Raw genomic sequence first — 25,466 nt, 5'->3', positions numbered from 1 at the left:
ATAGACAGTAACATTAGATTGTAGAGAAATGTAGAACTACAGGAGAGCACACGCTACCCTGCAGAATAACCTAACCTGGATTTAGGATCACGTCATCCAGGAATGAGACGTCCTTGCCCTCGGATGACATATATAAAAAAAGTAGAATGACGTCAAAAACTTAAGGACGAAAGTAACTTTCGCATGATACATCACTGTCACATAACATAGCTCGGTGAAACCTTGACCATACACAGAAAGAATTCCTATGGTGTAGTGCAGAGGGTAACTGAAAGAAAGATGCAATAAGACAAACAGAAATTACAGGTCTATTCAAACACAATACTCATACTGCAGTTCCCGCAATTTCTGGTGTTCCCCTGGACATTTCAAAAGATGGGTCATAGTTCTTAAAAGGGTGTGTGATTTCCAAGGGCAGCAATGTACTCCCTTGCTGGCCGCAAGGTTGGTAAACAGTTCTTGTATAGAGCGTTCCATTCCTCCACGAATGTGATTGACAACTGCTGGATGGTCACTGGTGCATATGAACGTGGTGCGTTATGTCCCCTTCCCACTCAAAGCGTGCTCGATGCTTGGTGAGATTTAAGTAAGGGGAATTGGCAGGCCAAGTCCTTTCGCCGAGTATCCTCGTGTTCCAAACCCATAACACCTGGGCCACGAAAACGGTCATAGTCGCTAATGTTCCTCTGTTCATTACATATTCCCACATCTCGCCATATGAGGGTACGCCCAGAATCATTACTGAATCTTGTCTCGCCCAAGAAGAACACGTGACACCACTTCTACATGGTCCAGTTCCTCTGCTCCTGGCCCCATTGCAAACGTTGCCACCGATGTGTAGGTGTCAACGGAACATAACGTACTGGTCGTCGGGCAAAGATTTCACCTCTCATGCAGTGGCCGTACCACTGTGGAGCGTGAGATTGCGTGCCTTGAAGTTCTGCTAAATGTGGTTTAATTGTACCCGCTGTTTGAAGTGGGTCCCTTCTTACCTGTTGCACAATGTTGCGGTCATCTGCTGTTATAGTTGACCATGTTCAACCACTCCTCTCCTTTTTGTAGGATTGCGTGTGGTTCGGAACAATCCCCATGAACGTGAAACAATGCGGTGAGCAGTACTAAACTCCTGAGCTACACTCGTCACACTTCGTCCTTGTTCCAGTTCCCCAGAGATTTTTCCCCAAGTGAAGGCATCATCTCTGGGAAATGTTTTAATGAAGAACGCCACCACAGTGCAGACATTACTGCTCGCTGATTGACACTCACTGTCTTTTCCCATTCCTTCGACTGCCTCATGTTGCAGGACCAGCCTCATTTGTCGCTATAGCCACGCTAACTTCACGCCGCATTCCAGCTTCCTGTGCACGACTGGGAGGCCTCTAGCAACTTCCCCTTCACTTTCACTCATTCCTACCGAATATTTAATATACGAGGGTCACTACAAAAGAAATGCACACTATTTTTTTAAATCCATCTTTTATTCTACAGGTTTGAAAGTTTTACAGTGTGTAGATACATCCTTTAGGAACAATATTTTCATTTCTCCACATAATTTCCATCCCTCTCAACTGCCTTACGCCATCTTGGAACCAGCGTCTGTATACCCGCACAGTAAAATTCTGGACCAGCCTGTTGGAGCCACTGTTTGGCAGCGTGCACAAGGGAGTCATCATCTTCAAACCTTGTTCCACGAAGAGAGTCTTTCAGTTTCCCAAAGAGATGATAGTCACATGGAGCCAGGTCAGGACTGTAAGGCAGGTGTTTCAGTGTTGTCCATCCGAGTTTTGTGATCGCTTCCATGGTTTTTCGACTGACATGTGGCCGTGAATTGTCGTGCAATAGCAAAACATCCTGCTTTTGCCGATGTGGTCGAACACGACTCAGTCGAGCTTGAAGTTTCTTCAGTGTCGCCGCATATGCATCAGAATTCATGGTGGTTCCACTTGGCATTATGCCCACAAGCAAGAGTCCTTCGGAATCGAAAAACACTGTAGTCATAACTTTTTCAGCAGAAGGTGTGGTTTTGACATCTGGCACAAATCTTTTTTAAGGCCAACACTTTCAGTATTCTGCAAACACTTCCTTCCCCTATCCCAACGTAGCGTGACAATTCGTTCACTGTGATGCGTCTGTCAGCAGTCACCAATTCGTTAACTCTCTGCACATTGTCTGGAGTGTGTGCAGTACGAGGCCTGCCGCTGCAAGGACAATCCTTGCTTTCGTCACGTAGCATGCTTGCCCACCGATAACTGTACTGCGATCGACAGCAGCATCTCCGTGCACCTTTTTCAACCTCTTGTGGATGTTTCCCACTGTCTCGTTTTCACAGCACAAGAATTCTATGACAGCGCGTTGCTTCTGACGAACGTCAAGTGTAGTAGCCATGTTGAAGACGTGCTGTGATGGCGCCACTCACGGGAAGAGGTTGAACTAAGTTTGAAAAGAAGCAGGAAGGATGTATCTAAACACTGTAAAACTTTCACACATTCAGAATGGAAACTGTATTTTTACAAAAATAGTGTGCATTTCTTTTGGAGTGACCCTCGTGTAATGTTACGTTATCTCTCTCGTCCTAATGTTTCGTTGAGCAGTGTGTCAGATCGAGCGTTGACTGCCCTGGTGCGAAAGGCTTAGTTCCTTTCTAAGGTACTCCTTCCTGGACAGCATCGGTGGTGGCATTCTAGGATACCATGCTGGACAGCGTCGGTGGTTTCGAGTTTCTAACTGCAGAAAAAGTTCGTATCCACATGGAGCAAACTCTCCTCCAGCATGAGAATGCCAGACCACACAAGAGTGCTGCGACATCTGTAACAATATGACGTCTTGGGTTCAATGTCTTCGACCATCCTCCATACTGTCCCGACTTGACCCCATCTGATTCTCGCGTGTTTCCAAAACTTAATGGAAACCTTCGAGAACTTCACTGCGATAGTTATGAAGCGGTGCAAGCACAGGTGAGGTTGTGGCTACGTCAACAAAGTTACACACTCTACAAACTGGTATCTCGTTGTGAGAAATGTGTTCGTCGCTAGGGTGACTATATTGGGAAATAAATATATAGACATGAAGAATAAAGATGTAGAGTATTAATAAAGTTTCTTTTACTTAAAAAGCTTTAATAGTTTTCACATAAAAAATTCGGAGACATTACTTTTCAGCATACCATGGTACAAACCTAAACTCTGATCCTTCTTCCTAATTTCCTGCATTGTTAGTACAGAAATTGTTAATTTTAATAGTTTGAAGTTTCTAATTAGTTTCAAGTTTACAAATGTTTAAATCTGCATCTTTGTTAAAATAATAAGAAATCAAAGAAAATTCATATTACTGGTACGATGTGTACATACTAACTCGTGAAACACGACATATTCTGCATCTACATGGAACCTCTGCAAATCACATTTAAGTGCCTGGCAGAGGGTTCATCGAGTCAGCAGTCTTAGTGACTAAGTGAACGTCATTTGTAAATGGTAGGAAGTACAACAACAAACTAAATAAAAATACAAAATAGACGAATATCGCTAACATGCTTTTGTCGTAACAGTAATTTAGATTCTCAAAGCTGGCCATGGCGTTAATCAAGGAACCATCTGGCTGAAGTGGTTTAGGAAAACCTAAACCAGGATTACTTAAAATAGGGGAATCCCATTGGGGGGGGGGGGGGGGGGGAGGAGGGAGATGGGACCTTTATGGAGGATGCGTAAGACTTCCCTGAGAAACTTCTGCAGCTTACCTGAAACAACTTTTGCAGCACACGTTACTAAGGTTGTTTTTTTCCGCATGTCTCATTTCCATTTGACTACCCATTATATCTTATCATTGAATGCTTCTTTTTTCAACAGGTGGTTTCCCGTAATAGCAGTCCAGTAACTGTAGATTAGTGTAGTGCTTTTGCATAAACAAAGAAATTTAAGCGTCTGGGAGAACTTTCTAATAGCCACTGTTATCCATTTGTTTTCCTTATCTGCTGCTGTAGAAGTGGCTACTTTTGGACTTGTCTCCTCAAAAATTAATTTAATTTAATGTGCAGAATCTGTAGAACTAAGCATCTACATTGTTTTCCATATACGCGTCATCCCGGGTTTTAGTTGACAATTCTCTAAAAAAAGTATGTAAGTAACATATCGCAAGCCACTGTACAGCGCATACAGCTGGGTACTTCGTGCTAACATCAGTGATTTCCTTTAGTCTACTATAGGTGTTCTAACCATTGTACACTACAAGAAGGTTTATGAGCACGAAAGGGCGCCTATAAGGCGGAGAGATATGATTGTCTATATAGATATCACAATGATCCCGAAACCAACAAATTTATTTAAATCATTTCACCAATTGGAATAACACATATTAACACGAGGAATTGCGTGTCATAACTGAAAGGCCTGTACCGTCAGTGAAGCGTTTGACCTCGACGATCGCCCTTTTGTTTCGGCACTAACAGAATCGAAGCAGTACATAAGAACATGAAGTGAAGCGTATATGAAGAAATAATACGAGTAGGCAGTATTAGAATTTATAAGTTACATGAGAGAAGAAGGTCTCGTAATTAATAGCAATAACAGTAAAATATCCAAATTTGTAAGGTTTTTCCCCCCTTGTTGCCATTCTAAAACACCGTTTGTCGAACGGAATATCTTTCACGATGTTCTCTGAAAGACGTCATCCATTGCGGCGCATGCGCACGCTACGCGTCGTCTGCTACCCCGTTAGTCCTGACAAGAAGCGGTAGGTGGCAGACACTGCGTATTTACAAACACCGGTATATACCTATTGACAGATCAAAAGAAGTATGTTACTATTCTTTAAGCGTCTCTACCCCCTAGACAAAACTTGTGAAATGCTGAAATGTAGCAACAATACGTCTGTTAAGAATATATTGCCACACGAATCGTGCCATGGTTGAATTAAAAACTCCTGAAGTTCCACTTCGTCCATTGCATTGCGGGGAAGCGACTTGTTCGATGCAGTAATGCCACCCAAGTCTTCCATAAACTGAGAGTTATTGCGTTTATATTTTGGCACTGAAAACAGTGGCTCACAATCAGAAGGATCCACTTATTAAGATCTCGGTCGTTAATAGCGCACGCGAAATCGAAGCAGTCGTTTATAGACGCCGCAGTTTAGTAATGAGCGATCAGGACGTTGATGATGTCGCATTCCTGACAGGTAGAGTTTCAGAAGTGTGCAATTCGCAGTTCTTTATTGTATTTGTTATAGTTACATATATTAGTAGTAAAAATGATTTCATTATCAGCTTTTAATGGTAAGTATCTGTTTCAGGTGATAGCCAAACCGGCATCAATAAGAGGAGTCTTTATGAGCATAATGGCGTTGCGGTCTGTTCCCAGAAGAGAGCCTTGTTAATAGCAACAGTGGTATTTGCGACGCTGTTCGTAATTTCATTAATTATAGCGTATGCAGGCCCACAAAGCGGTAAGTCTTACGGATAATTGAAATTGTTTAGAAGTTAAATGTAAATTAGCACCATTTTGTGAATGTATTTATCGCAACTTTTTAGTTTTAAACGATACATTAAAAATACACGAAATAATTGGGACTAGATATATATTTTATCTATTAGATGAGTTGCCTGTACTAAAAAACTATGCAGAAATTGCCTCTTCCTTGGAGAGATTATATATTGCCTTCATGTTCTTGTGACATTTGTCCAAAATCTAAATGACTTTTAAACGTTTATCATTGAACATATATAATTAGTGTTTTCGATACATATAATATTGTGTTTAAGAGCTGTAATGTTAAATTAAACCAAAGTACCAAAAGTTCTATCAGTGGTGCTTAGATTGTAACTGATGAGATTAGTATAGGCCTATTATAACTTGTATTTGGTGAACAGTCTACCCTCATATGCATCACATATGCCAGACTAAGTTTTTCAGTACTTTTTTGAGTACTTTATTGATTAATTAACTATAAACTGCCCATGTGCAATTATTTATTTGTGTTCATCTTGAGGACTGGTTGTGTGCAGATTGCCCATGTGCAGGGGAAAAACCTGAACATATGGAGAGTGAAGCCGCCCCCAATACAACAAGTTCACCACTTCCTTTATCAACAAATGGCGAAGTATTTCCTTGGAACAGTGTCAGACTGCCTACATTTGTACACCCCACACGCTACAGCATCAGTATACATCCTAATCTGACAACACTTGATGTCAAAGGTAAATTAAATTTTAAGCATACTAATTATGATATTTATCTTCACCATGAGGCAGTTAACTCTCAAAAAAATCTAAATCTTAAAGACCCTGTATGCATATGATTTTTTAAACTTCCATGTTCAACCCACCAATCGAAGTGACACTTTTGTCAGGATAATGAACTCAGAATAGTGAAATACAAATTGACATCTAACTGTACAGTTAAGGTTTTTGATGGTGTCCATAAATCACTTCAAATGATTACTAAGATGATTTAGGAATGCCATGGCCAGTTTAACTATTTCATTTGTTCTATCCAAGTTAGTATGCTATTCAACCTGTCTCACTGTTTATGGGACTTGGAACTTGGACAGCGTATTTTTGCTAGCCATATAACCACCATAGTAATGCAGTACTTCCAGCAGATTCCATTTTATATAATTTATAAAGTGGGCCAAGATGTGGAGTCTTACAGTGAAATTCTTGGATTAATTGTGTACGCAGTGTGCATATTCTGGATGATATGTGACTCATCGTATAAACATGTGTAACAGTTGTTGTTAAGTGTAAGTAAATATCCAATAATCAAGTGTTTTACAAAGAAAGGTAAAAATTCCCACAGTAGAAGCAGTGGAACTGTAAGAGGTATTACAATGTAGGCCTAAACACAATCAAGACTGTAGACCTATACCTAAAATTTCCAAAGACTGTAATATAATGATTTCATAAATTTCTGATGCATGCAGCCAGTAGTGGCATTTTGACATCCTTTGGTTTATATTCTTAAGCACTTAAAAAAATTATATTGCTGCAGCCAGAAATTTTTCCTGATGCACAACTCATTTTACTGCTAAGTGCTTGAGTGCTACTTGTTTTTATTTTCATTGAACCTCAAAACCTGTGTCAGTTCTGTCATATAAATATGTGATTTCTTATCTAATTGAAAAATTTGTATTTACAGGCCAAGTGATTATAGAATTCACAGTTGAGAAAGAAACTCCATTCATTGTCTTCCATAGTAAAAACTTGACACTAGCAGAGAAGGTAACTTATTGTGGATTTCAGCACTGTTGCACGTACAGTTGATTATAAATTGTTAGAAGCTTTACTTTCACCAGTTTGCTGCAATTACTTTGCATGTGTGCTTTGCATCAGAACAGCACCATTCCGTACATTTCCCTAAAACAATGTTGAATGGCTACTCATCAGATAGTATTGCTCTCTCTCTCTCTCTCTCTCTCTCTCTCTCTCTCTCTCTCTCTCTCTCTCTCTCTATATATATATATATATATGTATATATATATATATATATATATATATATATATATATATATATATATATATATATATATCATGTGTGTGCGAGAAATTTCCCTCAAGCTTGCAGCTTGTCCTGTATCAAGTCGTTCATACTCTTATTAGTAGATGACACCAATGCAAAACCATATAATAGGATAAAATGTTAATGCAGTACTAGTCAACACATGGCAAAGGTACTGCCTAATAATTATGTTACTTTCATCAACTTAGGCACAAATGCATATTTTGACATTACATCAAAAACTGAAAATGCAAAATGTATATGTGTATGTGACATAAATGTGGTTTAAAAGGTAGTCATTTTATGCTGTTGCCATTAACTTTTTAGAAAGTGAAAGATGGGCTTTTTTTTAAAAAAAGTGCAGTTGTTTTTAGAAATTGACAGGATAAGGAGCTGGTGGAATGCTGTGTAGATTATTCTGCAATATTCGTAAATTAACTACACGTGATTGCTGCTTCTGAACGGATCATACATTGTCTTAACGGATCATACATTGTCTTAGTTACCAGAATCAAAAGCACCCTGTGTCAGTTGTGTATCTGGAAACATTATAGGATAATTAAATTTGTTCATTGCCACATGGATTATAAACACTACTGATTGAAGATTAGATTGGCAAACTGAATAACTAATAAAGAGGTCTCAATTGAATAGGAAAGAAATTTATGGTACAACTTAAGTAAAAGAAGGGATAAGTTGAGAAAAATGTCATAAGGCGTCAAAGGGTAGTGAATGTAGTAATAGAGGGAAATTTAGAGGTAAAAGTTGTGGAGAACATAAATGTTTGACTTCAGTTAGCTTATTCTCGTGGATGTGGTTTACAGTAGACATGCAGAAATGAGGAGACTTGCACAGGTAATACTAGCATGAAGAACTGCTTCAGACAAATGACTAAGACACTAACAATGGTAGAAGGAAATAAGTTGCATGGATGTGGGTCCAGAAGTTCTCTTTATATAGCTTAGAACTCATTCTCTGCAACTCTTAAGAGTGTTACCAATACAATATTTATACTGCTCTAAATGAGGACCGTCTTCTCAAAAGCAATGCGAAATACTCGACAATCAAAAGTAAGAAACATGAATGATAACTGTGAGACATCAATACTCTTAATCTGCCAGGAAGTTTCATGAATACTCTTGCCACATGAAGAATGTGAAAATGGTTAGATTCAAAGTTTGTGGTCATTCCTATATGTAAATGTTCATTGTCTTGCCATATTTTTCACTTGGAAAGTGTTCTATAATTGTAAAACTTATTTATTCCAATCATGTAGAGAGGTTGCTGTTATGATCCAAGGAGCGTGAGAATAACTAAATTAGCAATTAGCCTGTGACATCATAGATGTACAAAACCTGCAGACGCTTTTAAGATTGCCAGAAATTTTCTGAGGCAGTATAATTGTTATACTTAATTTAATTTGTCTTGTATAAAATTTAAAAATGTTTTCTGAATTTCTGATGAAATATTGGTGGAAGTGTAGCTGTGAGAGCAGCATAGCTTGGAGAGCTAAGTCAGTAGCCCACCTACCTACAAAGATCCCAGGTTTGAGTCCCAGAGTGGCACACAGTCTTAATCATCCGTGAAGTTTTGTATGTAATATAGTTATACAATTCTGGTAATTTCCTTTTAGAGTAAACGGTACAAGAATTCGTATTTGATCCTTGTATTTTTTGTCTAAGATGATCTCTTAAACATTGGTCATTGATAAACACTTTGCTCATAGGGGACTGTTGACTGATAGTTCATTGCCTGCAAAATCACACTCAATATCAGTTATATATTGATGATTATTTTATGCAAATTTCTGAAAGTAACTTCAGTTTTTGTTTCTTTTAGCAGTATAGGCAAATTTTTTTCTGTTTCTTTCTTTTTTCCTCTTGAGTCCTGTTAAGGCATTCCTGAGGATCACTGCCTTGTCGTAGGCATCTTCAGTGCTGAGTGGGAGAGTATGCGTGACCCAATGGCACAGAGGGCTGTGACAGCAGTAGTGCGGCTACTCTGGGCCACCCAAACCATACAGGTTCAGTGGAGGGGCCTGACGAAGAGTGTTCCACAACTTAGGGAAGGGAGCATTGTGTGTGTGGTGGTTTAGGTGCACAGTGAAACATTGTGTTGCAGAGAATGGGGGGATTTGGCTTCATCACCTGGATCACAGAAGAGGACCACCTGCTGAAGCCTCTATCCCCTTTAAAAAGTGCCAACCTTTAATTAAAATATTGTTAAATAATCCAATTTTATGTAATTCAGCATGTGTATTGGAGATTGTAAGCCTTCAGCTATTATGAGGGCTATGCCGAAAGTTTTTAGCAGCCCGTAAACCATAAGGCAGAGGACAATGGGGTTGTTTCATTCGAAAGAGCAATGTTTTTCGACCTTGAGGCGTGCGCGTGCTGCCCCTGGCTAGCGGTGATCCCCCCACAGCGCGATAAGAAAGCACAGGCAGTGCTGAGTATGGAGCTGTCGCACCGCGACTTTCACGCCATGATTTTTTACGATTATAAAAAGGGTTTAAGTGCCAAAGAATGCCATTCTTCATTGCTGCGTGTTTTTAGTGAAGCTTCCCCTTCTAGGGCCTCAGTTGGAAATTGGTTTCGCAAGTTTTCGAGGGGTCAGCAGTCAGTTGAAGATGAACCTCATCCCGGCCGGCCAGCAACAGCTGTGACTCCTGAAAACATTGATGCTGTGAGGAAAATGATCAAAGAAGATCCACATCTTACATTTTGCGACATTGAAGGGACCCTAAATATTGAATCAACAGCAGCACAGACCGTCATTCATAGACACTTAGGCCTTACTAAGAGACGTGCCCGTTGGGTGCCACGTTCCCTGACAGAAAGCCAAAAGGAGGCAAGAGTGAACTGGTGTCGTTTCATGCTCGAAAAATTCAATGGAGGGAAGTCCCGAGACACCTACAATATCGTCACAGGTGATGAAACATGGGTCTACCATTATGACCCTGAAACGAAGAGAAAGTCTTCTGTGTAGCGCTTTCCAGGGGAGGAACCACCCACAAAAGTTCGACGAAGTTGGAACTCTGGAAAAAAGATGGTGGCACCTTTTTTCACAAAGATCAGGCATCTTACATCTGTGACCTTGGACACACGTTGTACAGTCAATGGTACGTGAATGATTGTCTTCCAAAAGTCATCGCCACATGGAAGTCACAGCATCCAAAGTCCAAGAGTGGGCACCTTCTACCGAATCACGACAATGCATCTGCACACAGGGCTGCCAGAACGATGGACTTTCTGGAGAAGGAAAAAGTGCGAGTGTTACCCCATCCCCCCTATTCACCTGACCTGGCCCTCTGTGACTTCTTTCTGTTCACTAAGACTAAGGAAAAAATTTGAGGGCAGCAGTTTTTATCAGATGAAGAGGCCATTGCAGTGTATGAGAGTGCACTAAGTGACATCCCAAAAGAAGCTTGGACTGCCACATTTTCTAAGTGGTTTCAGAGAATGTAAAAATGTATACATGCTAATGGAGACTATTTTGAAAAGTTGTAAACATAAATAAATTTTTCTTCACGCATTCTGCTAAAAACTTTTGGCATAGCCCTTGTAACAGCACAAAGTAGACAGTAAAAGATTCAGTAGAAAAGTGTTTTTGCACTTCTTTCTTGTCATTTATTGTAAGTTGTTCTTTCTTTTGGCACAGTTGCCATAGTTTAATGATTCCTTCATGCTAAAGCTGTACGGAGGTGTCCAGTTTCTGTTTATCCATACGTCAAATCAGTAATACTGTGAAGCTGAATGTAAATTCTATTCAAAATTAATTTATTTCACATTTTGTAGTGTACACCGTTTAACACACTTCATAAAAAGAATTTCTAGCTTCCAGCCATCTTGCACCAAAACGTAACACACACTCTGAGTGAACAATGATAGCCATTACAATTTCAAAATTATAACAAACATACTATTTGCAATTTTGATCTCTTTGGATTGTTTTCTAAATTACAGTGTATTGATTCTCTGATTCATGATGAAAAAAGGAGATGTATTGATGAGTTTGATTACAACCTCTATTACAAAAATTCTCTGTCTCAGGTGTGCTATGTGCTGATAGTTGGTTGTTGAGGCAAAACAGTCTTTAGCAGGCAACCCCAGGGGCACCTGCCTACCCCCTCCCACTTGCTTAGGCTCACTGTGCTCTGCCTGGGTCAACATTTCTTCTTCTGGCAGCTTATGGGACCCTTGTGGAGCAACCTCAATTCACATCTATTCCTTTTGGGCAGATGGGCCATAGGGTAATATGTACACTCGCTCAGTAAAGATAGCCCAGATGGTGAATCCACCCAAGTAGTAGTATTAGAATTATAGTAACAGGCCAGACTGGCATAACTTATCACAGACAGCAGAGCAGAGGGAGCCTTTGAGGTCATCAGCCCTTCCCGCATTCACAAGGCATTGGTGGGGGGGGTTATGCTGGATCCTTAAAAAGCTTTTAACAACTTTGCAATGTAATACTTTTAGTTGATCAAATGAAACTAAATGGTTACATAGACCTATTCAAATCTTAAACTTCTATGATGTATATACATAGACTGAAGCGATGAGTAAAAATTTGTACGAAGCCTGGGATTCGAACCTGGGTCTCCTGCTCACTAGGCAGGTGCACTAACCACTTAAATTTGAAATGAGACTCGTCTGACCAGGCAACATGTTCCCAGTCCAATGTCAGTGTTGACGGACCCAGGCAAGGCGTAAAGCTTCATGTCCTGCAGTCATCTTCGGTGCACGAGTGAGCCTTTGGCTCCGAAAGCCCATATCAATGCTGTTTTGTTGAAAGGTTCGCACGCTGACACTTGTTGGTGGCCCAGCATTGAAATCCGCATCAATTTGCAGAAGAGTTGCACTTCTCTCATGTTGAATGATTCTCGTCAGCCGTCATTGGTCCTCTCCTTGGAAGATATTTTTCCAGCCACAGTTATGTCAGGGATTTGATATTTTACTGTATTCCTGATATTCATGGTACACTCGTGAAATGGTTGAATGGGAAAATCCCCACTTCATCTCTACTTCGTAGATCCTGTGTACCATCACTCGTGCGCTGGCTATAACACTATGTTCAAACTCGCTTAAATCTTGATAACCTCCTATCGTAGTAGCAGTAACCTATCTAACAACTGTGCCAGACACTTGTTGTTTTATACAGGCATTGGCGACCGTAGTGCCGTATTCTGCCAGTTTACGTATCTATATATTTGAATACGCATGCCTATACCAATTTCTTTGGTGCTTCAGGGAAGTTTCAGTTGATGAAAGCACCTATGCCTGAGTCTCAGGCAGGATCCCTCATTTCACCTGATGCTAAGGTTCTGTTCCAATGCAGTTGGATAGCCTCTGCAATGCCTCAGAGTTTAGGGGGAATACCAAGCCAAGTGGGCTGAGGCGTGAATGGAAATTTGGATTGAGGAGGGAGGCATGATAGGTTGCTCTGTACAGTTGTGCAAAGCCACTGGCCCAGGGTGATGTTTTTGTTAGCACATCTGCCTGGTGAGCAGGAGTCACAGTTTCAACTCCCAGCCTCAATGCAAATTTTCATTCATCACTTTAGTTTGCATATATACTTCTAGTTGAAACTGGTGCGACAAACCGAGTATCTAAGCTCTTGGCATGCAAGGCTTATGTGACTTCCCTGTTGTGACTGAGTTGAATAACAGCTTTCTATAAATGTGTGGTTACCTGCTCTGACGTAATGGAGGTGGACCCGAGGATTTACGTGAAGAATGGAAAACCATGAGTGTCATGGAAGTTCAGGACTATGAGGAGAGTTACTGGCACATTTGAGAAAACTGCCACATTTATTCTAACCTTCAACACACCAGAATTAAGTGAAAATATTATTGCGAGCTATATCCATCTTAAGGTTCAGCTGTTTGTTCCCATTCCAATGCAGTGCTCCAAATATCAAAGATTTGGTCAAACCAATATGGTATGTAGTGGAAGGGCTGTGTGTGGAAAATTGTGGAGACTCTGCTCATGAATTGGGCAATTCTCGCCCTGGAGCCAAAGACAAGCTCTTATCTTGTTTCAGTCAGATCTGGTTTAAGTTAATAACCTGTCACTTGGAAGGAAGCAATATTAATTCCCATATGGGAACCAAGCAAATATCGTGCAGCCATAACTTTGTGGGTAAGACTCTAGCTCATGGCCAACCCCTGCCTTGTCCAGCTCCTCAAAACCCGGAATCACGTGTGCCACTCCCTGTGTGGTTTCAGGAGCTAGTGTACCACCACTGACAACTTAATTCTACTAGAGATGGCAATGATAGCGTCTTTCTTATACCGCATCCATTTATTAGTCGGGTTTGTTTTTTCTTTTTCTAGTAAAGGCAAAGGGCGCTGTTCTGAGATGATCCTTCACCAACATCATGAATGGGGCTTTGTGGACATCTGCTGCTTCTTAATCAGTCCTTACCTTAGAACAGGTGTTTTCATTATCACTTAGGTGATGATGTCTGACTGCTTCTTCCAGAAGAGTGGTATCCCTCAAGGGAATGTACTCAGTGTCAAGCTCTTCAATCACTATCAACAGCATCTCCTCTGCAGTCAGAAGGCCAGTTACTAGTTCTTTATTTGTGGATGACTTCATGATCTTGTACTCTTCCGTTGCTCATACAATGATGATCCATCTCAACACTGAGCAGGTGTTCCGGATTCAGTTCCATGTGACCAATCAGTTCGAGATCTGTGCTACCATCTTCTCATTGATATGGATGTATCATATTCCAGACACACAGCCAGGGATGGAACAAATCACCAGCTTCACGTCATCAGAAGCCCAAAGTAACTTTCAGCCTGACACAGTGCAAGAAAATTTGTATGCCAGATTATATTTTTATAATTTTATTTTCTTTAGTTTTAAGCACATACCACAGTTTTATAGTTGTTTATACAGATGGATCCCAGCAATGGAGTGCCCTTGATTTGTCAGCTGATAAGGTTTTCCAAGTATGTATGTGTCAAAACAATTTACAAAGTATGATGTGGCATTATAAGCATCATGAAGGCCCTGGAGTAGATTCAAAGCCATCACAGTGAAAGGTTTCTCATCTTAGTGCACTAAAAGTGGTCCACCAAATGCACTGGTAGACCAGTTGATTTGGCTCATCCATTACATTTTACTGTGGCTCCAACACTAAGGCAAAGAGGTGGTCTTTTGCTGGACTCTTTGCAATACAGGGAAACAGTATAGCTGATAAAGCAGGTCGAGCTGGTGTTGTAAGTTGATGTGCCATCCCCTTGCACACCACCATCTCATTACCCGACTCAAGAATAATTTGTCAGTGGGAGACTGAATGGTTGGGGCTTAGGACAACAAACTATGGTCACTCAAAAGCGCCTACACAGCCATGGCAGACATGCCAGCCGCACGAATGAGAGGAGCTGCTGCTCACCAGACTGAACATAGGGCATAGACCTTTAACACAGTTTCCTCGTCCAGCAGGAGGATCCACCACTCTGAAAAGTTCGTGGTGTGCCACTTTGGGTTCAGCGTATTCTGGTGATGTGTGTACTGTACACTGCCCTCAGGACAGCCGTTGGTTTGCTTGATATATATCCACCATCCTCTCTGAATTGACCACATTGTCACTGGAATTTTCAAATTTTAGGAACTGACAGGCATTATCTTTAAAGTGCTGGTGTGGGGGATCATCACCTTCCTGTTAAGGGTCCTCCCTCCAGCCCCCTTCCAGTCACACAAAGTGTGATGGCACAATCATAAGACTGGACTCGCATTTGGGAAGATGGCAGCTCAAATCCTTGTACGGTCATCCATATTCATGTTTTCCATGATTTTTTTAATTTCTTTTCCATGATTTTCTTACATCAGTTAAGGCAAATTTTGAGATAGTTCATTTAAAAAGGAAATGACCAATTTTCTTCACTCCCAAGCTTGTGCTATGCTCTAATGACCCCATCATTGGTGGGATATTAAACCCTAATCTTTCTTCCTTCCTTCCTTCCTTTTCCATCCTACCCAAACCAACTCTCTTACTTCCCAGGAGAAGGAATGATTGTTCTGAAAACTAAGAATTTTGTTATCTGCTTTAAATATTTCTATTAGCCATGTTACGCATTGCATCTCCATCAAATTGTACACAGGAATAAAACTGTAATCACATTTTAGAATAAAGTTCCAATGATCATATTTTCTTCCAAAACAAAAAATTCTAGCAAATTGTGAACCAAAGACTGTTTGTATATGTCTTTGCATTAGTAAGAAAACCATGCTGTTACACATACAGAATAATTAATAGAAGTCTGAAAGTTACATATTTCAGGATACTGGACTTCATCTCTTGATCATTTTCTTCTATTTGCAAAGAGACATTGTACTTATCTCAAACATTTCAAAATACCAGTTACATTCATGCTTGCTTCAGATCCTGCATGAAAAAAAAAAAAAATTCACTGCTCTTTAAAATTATGATTAATGAACGGTGTAAGATTTTAATGGTGATACTGCTACAACCACCCCATGTGGTGTAAAATAGACAGTGTTGGACTATCAACTTTCAGATAAAGAACACTTCCTGGCTTTTACAGCTATATTGATTACTTTCTAGCTCTTGGTGTTGCATGACTCAGATTGATGTGTAGGCCTAATATTTTTATGTTTCATTGCTAAGTGTTAATAAATTACTAGACCTGTATTTGTGTGTTGTTGCTCAGATTTTCTTTGAGTGTTATTTGTTGCATGGCCTGTTCCAAAACTGTGTCATTTCATTGCACCTTATGTCCTTATATTATAACAAGGTCACAAGTTGTTGTAATTTTGTATATTTCCTTGTTCGAAAACATTGTTATGAAGCAATAAAATGTTTGGAAACTGGATTATGCTTAAAGTCATGTATCCAAAATTAATATACATAAATATTGAATTGATAACTAAACTTTTTTTCAGAATTTAACATAACTAACAATAATACATTGGTATCACCTTTCCCACTTATTCATGTATGAGTGTATTTCCCGGTTTACTGATGCTGTGTTTCCTTCAAAATTATTTAGTTTAATTTGATCACATATTTTAATTGATGTTGCAATATTTACCAGCTAAAGTTCATCTGACGTGTATGAGTATCAATGTAGATGATCTGGAGTGCACATGTTGAGTGCCCATAAGCTCTAGAAGATGTGGGGGCAAATAATACATCAGATTTATAGTTACAAAATATGCTGAGCTTGTAGTAAAATTACACTTTATCTTAGGTAGAATTTGTTATGAGTAGCCATTAATTTATTTCACAAATAAAAAAAATACAAGTGCACAAATCTGAAATATTTTGGTAATTCTGTAAATAAAAGAACAATTCTTGGGCCTAAGGCCAGATCTTGGAGCCTACCATGGATAATGTTTTGTCAAGCAACACTTTCACCCCCATCAAGTATTTAGCTCATCAATGGAAAAAAGTCTCAGTTATGTTAATACTAAAATCTTCAAGGGTATAAAAACATTTTACAATAAATCGACCTAAAATAGTTATCTTTTTTGTGATGAACCAGGCTGTAGTCTGACGAGCTATGTTGATTTTAATGTCTTCAATGCTCATATGTAAATCCACATTAATTGTTGAATATTTTCTTCTGCAATTTTCAGTAGCAAATAAGTGTTTCAGGAAACTCGTGGCATTTGGCTGCATTAGAACAGTTCAGTTATTTGATATTAGTTTGTCAGTGAGCATTCCAGACTCTATTGTATACATATGCTTTCATCTCTACATATGCTTTTCAGAGGCATTTATTGATTCTATCAGTTTTGATGCCTCTACAGCTAATATATTCAGAAAAAACGGGACGCCTTGAACGACTAGAGATACAACATTCATGTTTACAGGACATGTACATTTGTATGTTCTGCAGAAATGATTATCATTTCAGTCACCTCGATTCAGCATGTGTCGTGTTGCCTAGTAGGCAGAGGGTCCACCTTGGGCTCTGATGACTTGTTCCATGTGTGATGGCATCGGCATGTATAAGGAACAATTGCCATCCTGTGGTGTAGCCATCAGTGCTGCATACACCTGGTTTCAAAGTTCAGCTGTGGTGATTGGCATTGGGTCACAGCACTGCACCCATCGTTTCCCCATATCCCACACATTTTCAGCTGGCAACAAGTTTGGTGATCTACCCAGCCAGGGCAAAAGGCTGACACCAAGAAGGCACACGTTCACGCAGCAGCATGTGATCATGCATTATCTTGCTAGAAAATGGTATATGGGGTGTTGTGCAGAAAGGGTATGGCTACGAGTCGCAGGCTGTCATTCTTGAAGATCACACTGGTCGTAGTGCCCTGGACACACACTGTGATTTGTGGTTGTACCCAATAGCACCTCACACCAGAAGGCCTTGAGTTGGAGCTGTGTGTCTTGTGCGAATGCAGTCGCTGTGTGATGCTCCCCCCGTCTGCGGCGAAAAAAAATTCAGCAATCATTTTTGAACAAACAGAAGCTGTATTCATCCAAAAACACTATCTGATGCCATTCCTGTCCCCAGTGACATTGTTCCATACACCATTGCTGTTTTGACATGTTTCTGCACATTCGTCAAAGGTGGGCAGATAAGTGGACGATGCGCATGTGACGTACCAGCATCCCTGACAGTGTATGATGTGTTACACTGTTCCACCAGAGCCATGGAGGAAGCAGATCTGTTCTGTAATGCCATTCAGATGAGACATCAATCTTCTCGGGAAGTGGTCTGGACGGTGCAACCTGACCCATCTCGCCATGTTCTGCGGCTGTCTGTGAACTATCCTGCACGTACCTGTTGCACTGACAAAATGCTTTGTCCCATAGGAGCAGCAATTTCCCAGATGGATGCATCACATTCACTCATGCCAATAATGTGCCCTCTTTCAAACCCAATGATTTGACAGTACAGTTCTCGCATATGTCTGTGAGGCATCATGCATGTCTGCTCAAGTTACAGTGATCCATTACCTTTGGTTTATAGCGACAATGAGAGCTGCAGGCTCATTTAACCGGGATATCGATGTTGACCCTGAAGCGCTCGCTGACATAGTTCAGATGCTAATCATTTCTGCAGAAGATACCAATATACATGTCTTACGAATATGAATGTTCTATCTCTAGTTGGTCAAGGTTTTCTGTTTTTTGTGAACATGAGTGTATTTTGACGCAGGATTCAGGAAGTGATTTCATAATATTACTTTTATTGCTTTTAGTACAGGATACTATAAAAAGAAACATTCCACGTGGGAAAAATTATATATAAAAACAAAGATGAGGTGACTTACCGAACGAAAGCGCTGGCAGGTCGATAGACACACAAACATACACACAAAATTCAAGCTTTCGCAACACACTGTTGCCTCATCAGGAAAGAGGGAAGGAGAGGGGAAGACGAAAGGAAGTGGGTTTGGTCTTTAAATATGTCTGCTTGTGTCTGTATGTGTGGATGGATATGTGCGTGTGTGCGAGTGTATACCTGTCCTTTTTTCCCCCAAAGGTAAGTCTTTCCGCTCCCGGGATTGGAATGACTCCTTACCCTCTCCCTAAAACCCACTTCCTTTCGTCTTCCCCTCTCCTTCCCTCTTTCCTGATGAGGCAACAGTGTGTTGCGAAAGCTTGAATTTTGTGTGTATGTTTGTGTTTGTTTGTGTGTCTATCGACCTGCCAGCGCTTTCGTTCGGTAAGTCACCTCATCTTTGTTTTTATATACTATAAAAAGAATTGGACGTAGCATGGAAAAGAACTCAGCTGAAGGAAGGTACCTGGGATGGATGTCATTTTGGACCAAACTTGACAAAACTCTTCCACATAGTATGTAGGATGAATGAGACAGGTGAAATAGTCAGACTTAAAGAAAAATGTATTGATTTCTGTACTGAAGGCTGGTGCTGATGGGTGTATTACCAAACCAACAGTTTAACACTTCCCCAACTCTCATTTACTTTACACTGGTAAGAAGGAAATGGATTATGGGTGGTTATGCTACTGTTTTTAAAAAATAAAATGCAATATGAGGTCACTTGACAACTTTATTTCCTTTTAAACTATTTCTTGAAACTACATATGGTGTTTGTTTATGGTTGTTAACACTTTTTTTCCATATGTTACGTCTTAAAACACTCTCCTGGATTGGCCCCGACTTCCTCCTGCATGTTTCACAGAGAAATTTGTTTCTCTTCTTCCTCCTTTGTCCTTGTGTTTGCTGCAAACCACGCAATTCTCTGTTCATTTTTTTCAATTATAAAATGTATCTTTCCAGTTAGTCTCACCTTGGTGTCAGATGATGATGGTCTTCTTCTCTTCTTTGAATTTGTATTTCTCACCTGGCTGAGTGGGTGTCTGGTTGGATTCCTTATGAAGGAAAATGAAGTCTGCAGTTGTTCTCCACATTCATTTTTGTCTGTGGAATAAAGAATATAACTGTTCATTACACCAACTTCCATTAGCCACAAGAATAATTTTTTCAGCCACTTGTATGATCATCTTGTAAAAGCATAGAAACCACAGTACTGATCAGTCTGGTCCACTTCTCCTATAAACATCATGAATTCAAAAATAACAATGGATTTCAAGAAGTACACAAGCTCTTTCTTCCTACAACCAGTGATCGCTTGGGTTTGAGGACCAAAGAATGGACTCAGCGTAGTTCACAAACTCTTGCCGGAATGAAAGACACAATTTTCATCTCATTTTGATAGCACCGGACTTATATTCAGCAAGTTTTGTCTTCTACAAATTGCATGGAAAGTCCTTCCTAGAAGTTACAACCATATTTGTTAGATGAAATTTCATTTTGTGCAATTCCTGAGCAAGTTGAGGGCACATGTAGAAACTGTCAGTAAATATGTGAAAGCCTGAGCCAACTTGCAAAAGCTAACAATTACTGACCCAAATTAAACACTATTAGGGTTGAAAAAGGTAAATCGGAAAAGATACATTCCTATTTACCGTAAAGAAGACGTGTTAAGTCGCAGAACGGTATAACACAAAGAATTTAGCCACCACCTTCATCAGCAAAAGAGAAACACAAACCATTCATACACACAAGCAAGTACATCTCATGTACACATGACTGCCAACTCCAGGAGCTCGCACCTGAATGCAGTTGTGCCCCTCAGGGGCTCAGCATTCATTTGCTAAGTACGGGTGTGGCGATCCCGGGGTTCCTGAGCTGGGGACTGGCAAGCGCCACCTGTCCTCTGTCCCCATAAGCTCTGGTCATGCATCAGCGACCACCATGCTGCGCAGCAGTGGAATGTTGTGTATTTCGGAGAACAGAGGTCTTGGCTTCACTGCCTGGACTGCAAGGAAGGTAGACTCCTCTATAAAACTCAGCCTCAAGGTGTGCTATGTGCTGAGGAGGTGAATGGCTCTTGAGGTAAAACAGTCTTCCGTGGGCAACCTCTGGGGCATCTGCCATCCCCCAGTTGTATAAGACTTGCTCAGGCATGCAGGGTTCTGTCTGGGTCAAAGTTTATTTCCCTAGCATCTCGTGGGATCCCTATGGAACTGTCTAATGAAACTACTACTCCTGATGGGACAGATGTACCTTACCTTCAAGCAGCACCTACACCCACTCCTCAAAGAGAGCTCAGTTGGTGAATCCTCCCAAAAAGAATTGTCAGAGTAATATTAACAGCACTTTAGGGTGCCATAACACTTTCATTGCAATCAAGCGAAATTGGGGAAAGCTTTGAGAAGATATCCCATTTCTATATTCACAAGGCATTGGAAGGTATTGCTGGGCCTCTGGAAAGTGTCAAATGACTTTGTACTGGATTGCTTTTAGTTGAAACTGCTAATTCCAACCAAATATCTTAGCTTCTGGGATGTAAGGCCTTAGGTGACTACCCAGTCGAGGCTGAGGTGCTTAACACCCTTAACTTTAGTAAGGGCCTGGTTACGTGCTCTGATATAATGGAGGTGGACCCTGCAGAGTTAAGTGAAGAGTGAAAGAATGTGGGAGTCATGGAGATGCAGAATTATATAAGGTAGTCAATTGCAAATTAGAAAAATTGGCAACGTTTATTCTAACGTTTAGTACTCGAGAATTACTGGAACATATCCTTGCAGGCTATATCCACCTTAAGGTTCACCCTTTTGTTCCTAACCCCATGCAATGCTATAAATGTCAAAGATTTGGCCATTCCACTATGGGATATAATGGGAAGGCTATGTGTGGCAACTGTGGAGGCTCTGCTCACGAGCCAGGGACTTCTTTTACACATCCTCCGAAATGTGTAAACTGCTCTGGGGATCATCCAGTGTGGATCAGAAAGTGTGGGGTTACAACAAGGAAAGTAATATTCAAGAGTTGAAAGTAAAGAGGTGCATGCGCTATGGTGAAGCTAAAAAGGCTTTCAAAGCCGTGCAACCACCAGTTTTTGCTACTTCTTTTGCATCAGCCCTTAGGTACCAATTGCTAAGTGTGATGCCTCCGCATAAACTCAGACCACAAATTCAAGTACGAGCACATGCACTTGTCGATGTACCTGTGAGGGAAATGCTCCACTTGCAACTGATGTCGTTCGGGAGCTGTCTGTAGTAGGCTTACCACCTAAGCCACATACCACTCCCCAACATCAGAAACCAACTAAGCCATCCCTGCAACCCACACGTCGCCTCCTGTCAGTAAAGAAAAACATCCTACGAAAAGTAGTTCTAAGTCCAAGAAAGCAGTAGGTAAAGCTTCAGATCAACGAGCTCTCTTGCTTTCTGATGGAGATTATGCTCTTGATGATACGGACTTCCAGTCAGAGGAACCAGATAGCATGGAACCAGCTAAACGTTCCCCCTGACCTCCCCGATAAATCACCGCCTCTGAGGGAGAAAGAAGAGAACCACCATCGCTAACCAATGGCTTCCACAGGGACTTCTGTGTTGCAGTGGAATTTGAATGCATATCGTTCACATTTGGAAGAATTGCAGCTGCTGGTCCAGGATAAACCTTTCTGCATCTGCTTACAAGAAATGCATCTTAAAGCCACACACACACACACACACACACACACACACACACACACACACACACACATTACGAGGCCACCACATATACAGGAAGGACGATTCTACTGCAGACAGGGCTGAAGGTAGAGTGGCTATTTTCCTTGATGGCAGATGCCACTCATCTCCTGTCCCTCTTACTGTGACCATGCAAGCAATTGCTGTGAAAGCTCTTGCACCCTTTACTATCACAGTGCACTCTTTGTACCTGCTCCCCAATGACACTTTGGATGCAGACACACTGGCAGACCTCTTCCAGGCACTCCAATACCCATTTCTCCTTGTGGGGGACTTCAATGCCCACAGTGTGCTGTGGGGCTCGGCTACTACTTGCTCCAGGGATCAGATGATTGAGCAACTCATCCATTCTGAGAATATCTGCCTTCTGAACACGGGTCAGATGACTCACTTTTCCACAGCTATTGACCTTTGTTTTTGTTCCTCAGCTATTGAAGACTCAGTTCAGTGGGAAGCGGCTCCAAATTTACATTCTAGTGACCACTTCCCAGTGTGGATCCATCTGCCATCTAGGACAATGGCCAACAGGAGACAACGAGTTGGATGATACAAAGGGAAAATTGGTTACAGTACAATCAACATGCTACTTTTGAACAAAAGGATTATGCACAGGAGGTGGTGCCCCATATCACTCTAAAGATCCAAGTGGCAGCTGCAGAGTCCATCCCCAGGTCTAGTAACCACCTGAGATGATGGCCTGTACCTTGGCAGAATGACGACTGTCAATTGGCCATCAGGGCCAGAAGGACAGCTCTGCAGAGCTTCAAACAATGTCCAACAACAGACAGTCTTCATGCCTTCAGGTCGGTGAGAGCACAAGCAAGGCGAGTGATCAAAGAATGGAAGAGAGCTTCCTGGAGGGAATTCATGACTTCCATTAATCGGTCCATTTCTGCTGCGCACGTTTGGAATGCTGGCCGGAGTGGCCGTGCGGTTCTAGGCGCTACAGTCTGGAACCGAGGGACCGCTACGGTCGCAGGTTCGAATCCTGCCTCGGGTGTGGATGTGTGTGATGTTGTTAGGTTAGTTAGGTTTAATTAGTTCTAAGTTCTAGGCGACTTATGACCTCAGAAGTTAAGTCACATAGTGCTCAAAGCCATTTTGAACCACGTTTGGGAATCAATAAGACGGATTTCAGGCAAGGGTAGTCCACATCCCCTTATGGTCTTGTCAAATAATGGGGTCTTGGTGGACACGCCAGAAGACATGGCTCACGTTTTAGCTGAACACTTCTTTACTGTTACTAAGTCATCCAGACAAGCTCCTGCTGTTCAGATATTTCGTCAGACTGCAGAGATGAGGAAGCTCAATTTCTTCTCGCGTAATGAGGACATCTACAACCTTCCATTCTTCATGTGGGAACTGGAATCAGCTTTATCTGCAGCCAGAGACACTGCTCCAGGACCTGATGAGATCAATTATGCCACGCTTCGTCATCTGTGCCCTGATGCGAAAGGTCAGCTCCTCTCTTGTTTCAATCAGATCTGGTTTGATGGGCAGTACCCCACGGCTTGGAAGGAGGCAATATTAATTCCACTCTGGAAACCAGCCAAGGACCGTAGCACCCCTAACAGTTATTGGAGTGTCACCCTTACCAGTTGCAGGGTAAGACTCTTGAACGCATGGTCAACCGCCACCTTGTCTGGCTGCTCGAGTCCCGAGGTCACCTGAGCCGCTCCCAGTGCAGTTCAGGCACTACTGTTCCACTCTTGACAACTTAATTCTACTGGAGTCCTTCTTGCACCAAAACCATTTAGTTTGTGTGTTTTTTGACCTTGAAAAAGCTTATGACACTACTTGGAGGTACAACATCCTTCACCAACTTCATGAGTGGGAACTACGTGGACGCCTGCCGCTTCTGATCCAATCCTTTCTCGAGCGCCGGCATTTTCGTTATCGCATTAGCGATGCCATGTCTGATTGCTTTGTTCAGTAGAACGGTGTACCCCAGGGCAGTGTCCTCAGTGTCACATTGTTTGCCATAACTATCAATGGCTTTTCCTCTGCAGTCAGGAGCAGCACTGTCAAATGCTCTTTGTTTGTGGATGACTTTGCAATCTTCTACTCTTCCTCTGATCTTACGACAATGACAAGGAAGCTACAGCTGACCATTAGGAGGCTGGAAACCTGGGCCCAAACAACTGGTTTTCGGTTCTCACATGAGAAGGCTGTGTGTGTCAATTTTAATCATGCCTGTCGGAGTTTTAACCAACCAGAGCTTACAAGGGGGGACCATATTTTACATTCTCAAGACAATCAGCGCTTTTTTGGTTTATTATTTGACTTGAAATTAACATTGCTCCCACACCTGAAAGACCTGCAAACAAAGGGCTCCCGGTTGTTGAACATTTTGCAATGCCTTGGCAGAAAAACATGGAGAGCTGACAAGTCCCGCCTCCTGCAGTTTTATAGGATATTTGTTCAATCACACTGAGACTACGGGAGTGTGGTCTACAGATCGACCTGTCCTTGCTACCTCAGGATGTTAGACACTGTCCACCATGAGGGCATTCAGATATCGACTGTAGCCTTTCGGACCAGCCAGTTCAGAGTCTGTGTGCAAAGGCTGGTGAACCACCACTCTGGATTCAGCAACGTATCCTTTTGGCTCGACAGGTGCTGAAAATCTCAGCATTGAAAATCTTGGCATTTAGTTCAGTGATGCAACCCACCTTCGAACAACTGTTCAGGAATTGGCCCCAAGCAACCCAGCCACTTGGTATACGTGCTATGGACTGTCTCAAGGATCTGGATCTCCCGGGCATGAAAATACACACCCAGGGATGGAACGCACTGCCGCCTTGGTGTCTTCAGAGGCCCAAAGTGATTTTAAGCTTGACACAGAACATAAAAGATTGTACTCCAGATTTTGTTTTTACAACTTTGTTTTCGTCTATTTTAAGTATGTACCATAGTTTTATCATTATTTATACAGATTGATCCCAGCAGGATACTGCTCTTGGTTGTTCTGTGGTT

General features: G+C 41.4%; 1 protein-coding gene across 4 annotated transcripts in view; it reads left to right on the top strand.

The window, feature by feature from the left end:
- Positions 1-25,466, top strand: part of LOC124612366 (glutamyl aminopeptidase-like) — a 294,609-nt gene that overhangs the window by 94,472 nt on the left and 174,671 nt on the right. For 2 of the 4 annotated variants that reach the window (XM_047140528.1, XM_047140527.1), the window contains exons 2-4: positions 5,281-5,433; positions 5,993-6,184; positions 7,125-7,207. In XM_047140528.1, coding sequence (XP_046996484.1) covers positions 5,281-5,433; positions 5,993-6,184; positions 7,125-7,207 — 428 coding nt within the window. Of the gene's footprint in view, positions 1-4,753; positions 5,167-5,280; positions 5,434-5,992; positions 6,185-7,124; positions 7,208-25,466 lie in introns of those variants that run through there. The other 2 variants (XM_047140529.1, XM_047140530.1) reach the window with 2 other exon arrangements.

The sequence above is a fragment of the Schistocerca americana genome, chromosome 4, assembly GCF_021461395.2.
Source record: "Schistocerca americana isolate TAMUIC-IGC-003095 chromosome 4, iqSchAmer2.1, whole genome shotgun sequence".
NCBI lineage: Eukaryota > Metazoa > Arthropoda > Insecta > Orthoptera > Acrididae > Schistocerca > Schistocerca americana.
Note: the sequence above shows the minus strand (reverse complement) of the source record. Positions and strands in the feature narration are given on the sequence as shown.